Genomic DNA, 3,086 nt, shown 5'->3' on the forward strand with positions numbered 1-3,086 from the left:
AAACTGTTTTATTAAATATAATAGCAAATGAAGAACAAAAAATAAAGTTCGGATTAAATTGAAACGAGTGTGTATAAATAATGGTTTTTAAGGTTTTAACCTTTTTATAATATTGTCAAACATAATTACATAAACACGACTTCCTAAACGTGCTTGGTAAACAGTTACATTTGATAATAATGTTTCGACTTCCTAAATGTGTGGTAAATAGTTATATTTGATAATGTCACCAAGATTTGATTTTCAAAGTTGTATGCTCTTTTGAGAAACCCCAACATCTACTTTTTAAAGAATCAAAAACTATTTGCAGTTTTATCTTTCAGAAAAATCAGACTTGAATCTTAGAAAGGATTTTAAACGATCAACATTCATTTAGTTCTTTGTTTTCAACTCCAGATTACCTTATTAGTTCACAGTTTGTGAACATTACTATAAAACATTTCAATTAATTTTGCATAGTAAAATTAAAAACAACAGTATGAATGCATATCAAATTTCATGATGAAAATGTAACCAATCCAAAAGAAAATTATTGCTACGTTTCAATTGTAACACCAGAATCTGACACTTGACAACATGGAGGAATTCAAATTTCAAAGTACACAAAACCAATAAAATACACTGTTCGTAGCCCAAATGAGCTAGTCATAGTAGTGCACAAAGTAAAATGCTGCTACTATTACAACAACAACAACAACAACAACAAGAACATACCTTTCTGTTGATATAAAAAGATCAGTCTACTTCGGACCAGAAATGTCCTTAACAGCACATATCTGCTCCTCTCCCATGGCAGACATCACACTCACAACCAAATCCTTCCCCTCTCCAAATCCCTCCTTGATCTGAGTCAAAAGAGCATCATCGGTTGGCAGTTTCAGGTCATCCTTGGTGTTGCCATTTTCAGTCAACAAACTCACCTGAGATCATTTCATCATTTATTAAAACAATGAAATCAAATCGATGATATAAAGATTAGAAAGAAGCGTACAAATCCATCTTCAGAGATGTCAATTAGCTGGTAGTCAGTGCGGTTGACATGAGGGACCTGCAAAATTGATGCAAAAAAGGTTTTAAAAAAGAAGAAATGATCGGGGTTTAGTTGATGAAAATGGTGATTTGACAATTTACATCACAGTTATGGGAAGATGGGACGATATCTTCAAGCTTTTTTCCATTGAAGATGTCGATTGCAACAAAGTGACACTTCGCATGACCATGCTTGCCTGTCTTGGAGGTAGAAACTTCCACAACCTACACCATGTAAATCAATTTATCATGATAGAAATACAATACAACAGTTTTTCACATGTCTCAAGAATCATCAAATTGGATTGTGATCTACAATCAAACTCTGCATCAATTTGTTTCAAATCATGAATAGTACGATTTTGACAGGTATATATAATATATGTACAAGCAACCTATGATGTGCATCTGAAAAACAAAACCTGGATTATCATATTTACATCTAATAATTGGTCATAACTGAGGATTTATCCCCTTCCTACCACATCTAATACAATTTTTCAGTAACCTAATTGTAAAAACAGGCATCAAATCCTGAATAAAGAGATGTTCGAAAGCAAACAAGATCGAAAATCGTAACAGGATTAGTCAAAATCAATAACGCGTACACAGAAAGCGATAAATAAGATTAGAATCTAGAGAGATGCGAACCTTGCAAGCTCGATTTTTGATGACAATGTAACCGCTCTTGCGGATGGTACCAGCTTGCTGAGGGTAGGTCTTGGAAGCTCCGGCGTCGGCCTTTGACTCAAACTGATGCTCTTCGTCAGACATATCTGCCGATTGAATTGGATAGAAAGAAGGTCGAATTGAAAGGAAGAGCAGATGCAAAATCAAAGCGAGAGGAGAGATAGTAGTGGGGGTGAGTATGGCGGTGGTGGTTGTTATATGTAGGGTTTAGTTTGTGTAGGGACGGGGAATGGGTGAACCGTCGATTTGGATAGATATTAGCGTTGAAAGAACGCCGAGAATGTGCGAATCGACCATTGACTTTTCCTTTTTATCCAAACTTTAAAAGCATTAGTAGTTATCAAAATAAATTAATAATCACTCACATTATTTTATTTTGATTAAAATTAGAATACAAAAATGGCCAGAAATGTCTAATGATTCTACAAAACTCGGAAGGTCAGTCATACTGTGGTATGGGTCATCAATGCAATGGAGAAGTTGTGTGTAACTCCTTTACGCCGTGGTCATGCCGAAGAAGATAGTCTCTTTCTATGCCAACGAAGAAATATGGTGTCGGTGACTGTTAGCTGTATATATTTGTATGAGTAAATTACACAATTCGTCTTGATCCACGTGTCAAATTACGTGTTTCATCTCTATTTTCAAAAGTTAATTCGGACATACCATGTGTTATGTTTTTTCCACTTAGGTCGTCCCTAAAAACATCAAATGACTATTTTGCCCTTAATAATTTCTTTTTTATATTTTTATTATTTTTTTTTATCATTTTTTAGAATAAATAAAAAGAAAATAAAATAAATAACCTCAATCACACGTCCATAGTCCACTCCCACGTCCCCAACCCACCCCTCCTCCTTCCCCCTCCATTTCCCCTTTTCCGTCTGCCTCCTTGAAAACCATTTTCAGGCCAACCATCTACGATCTATTCAACTCCAACCACCACCGCTCCATCTCTTCATGTCTTTTGTTTTCTCCGTTCGCCACCAGAAAACCCCCGTCGCATATCATCGTAAAAGGACTCCATGTTATTGAAACCTGCAACTCTGACCGTTTTCTTCTCCCTTTCTAAACCTACAACTCCGAAGACAAGGATTTCACCAGATATGTTCTATTCGTCGGGGCTCCTCAAGATTTTCTATTCATCGGGTTTGTGTTTATCGAAGTTCCAAATCTTTTTGTCAAGAGGCGCTGTTGGAGAAGGCAAAAGCACAGTTGAAGGATGGTGGCGATGGAGCAAACAAATGCAGCTTTCTAGTGACTGTTGCAGCTTTCCTACCAACTATTTCATTTTACCCTCTCACTCTCTCTTGATATCGCACCAACACACACAAATGAGGTGTGATTATTTTGTGCTTCTTTGATCT

At 36.2% G+C, this 3,086-nt stretch overlaps 1 protein-coding gene across 1 annotated transcript; it reads right to left on the reverse strand.

Annotated features, from left to right (window-relative positions):
* Positions 1 to 510: 510 nt before the first annotated feature.
* On the reverse strand, positions 511 to 1,911 carry LOC145103158 (eukaryotic translation initiation factor 5A-like). Its single transcript, XM_079040704.1, has 4 exons — positions 1,681 to 1,911; positions 1,132 to 1,254; positions 992 to 1,048; positions 511 to 920 (listed from the first exon to the last, which is right to left on the reverse strand). Exons 1-4 carry the CDS (start codon positions 1,801 to 1,803, stop codon positions 741 to 743), a joined length of 483 nt encoding a protein of 160 aa, XP_078896830.1. The 5' UTR covers positions 1,804 to 1,911; the 3' UTR covers positions 511 to 740.
* Positions 1,912 to 3,086: the final 1,175 nt, after the last annotated feature.

This window comes from Lactuca serriola, chromosome 4 (assembly GCF_051521515.1).
Source record: "Lactuca serriola cultivar US96UC23 chromosome 4, Lser_US96UC23_V15, whole genome shotgun sequence".
In the NCBI taxonomy this organism is placed as follows: Eukaryota; Viridiplantae; Streptophyta; class Magnoliopsida; order Asterales; family Asteraceae; genus Lactuca; species Lactuca serriola.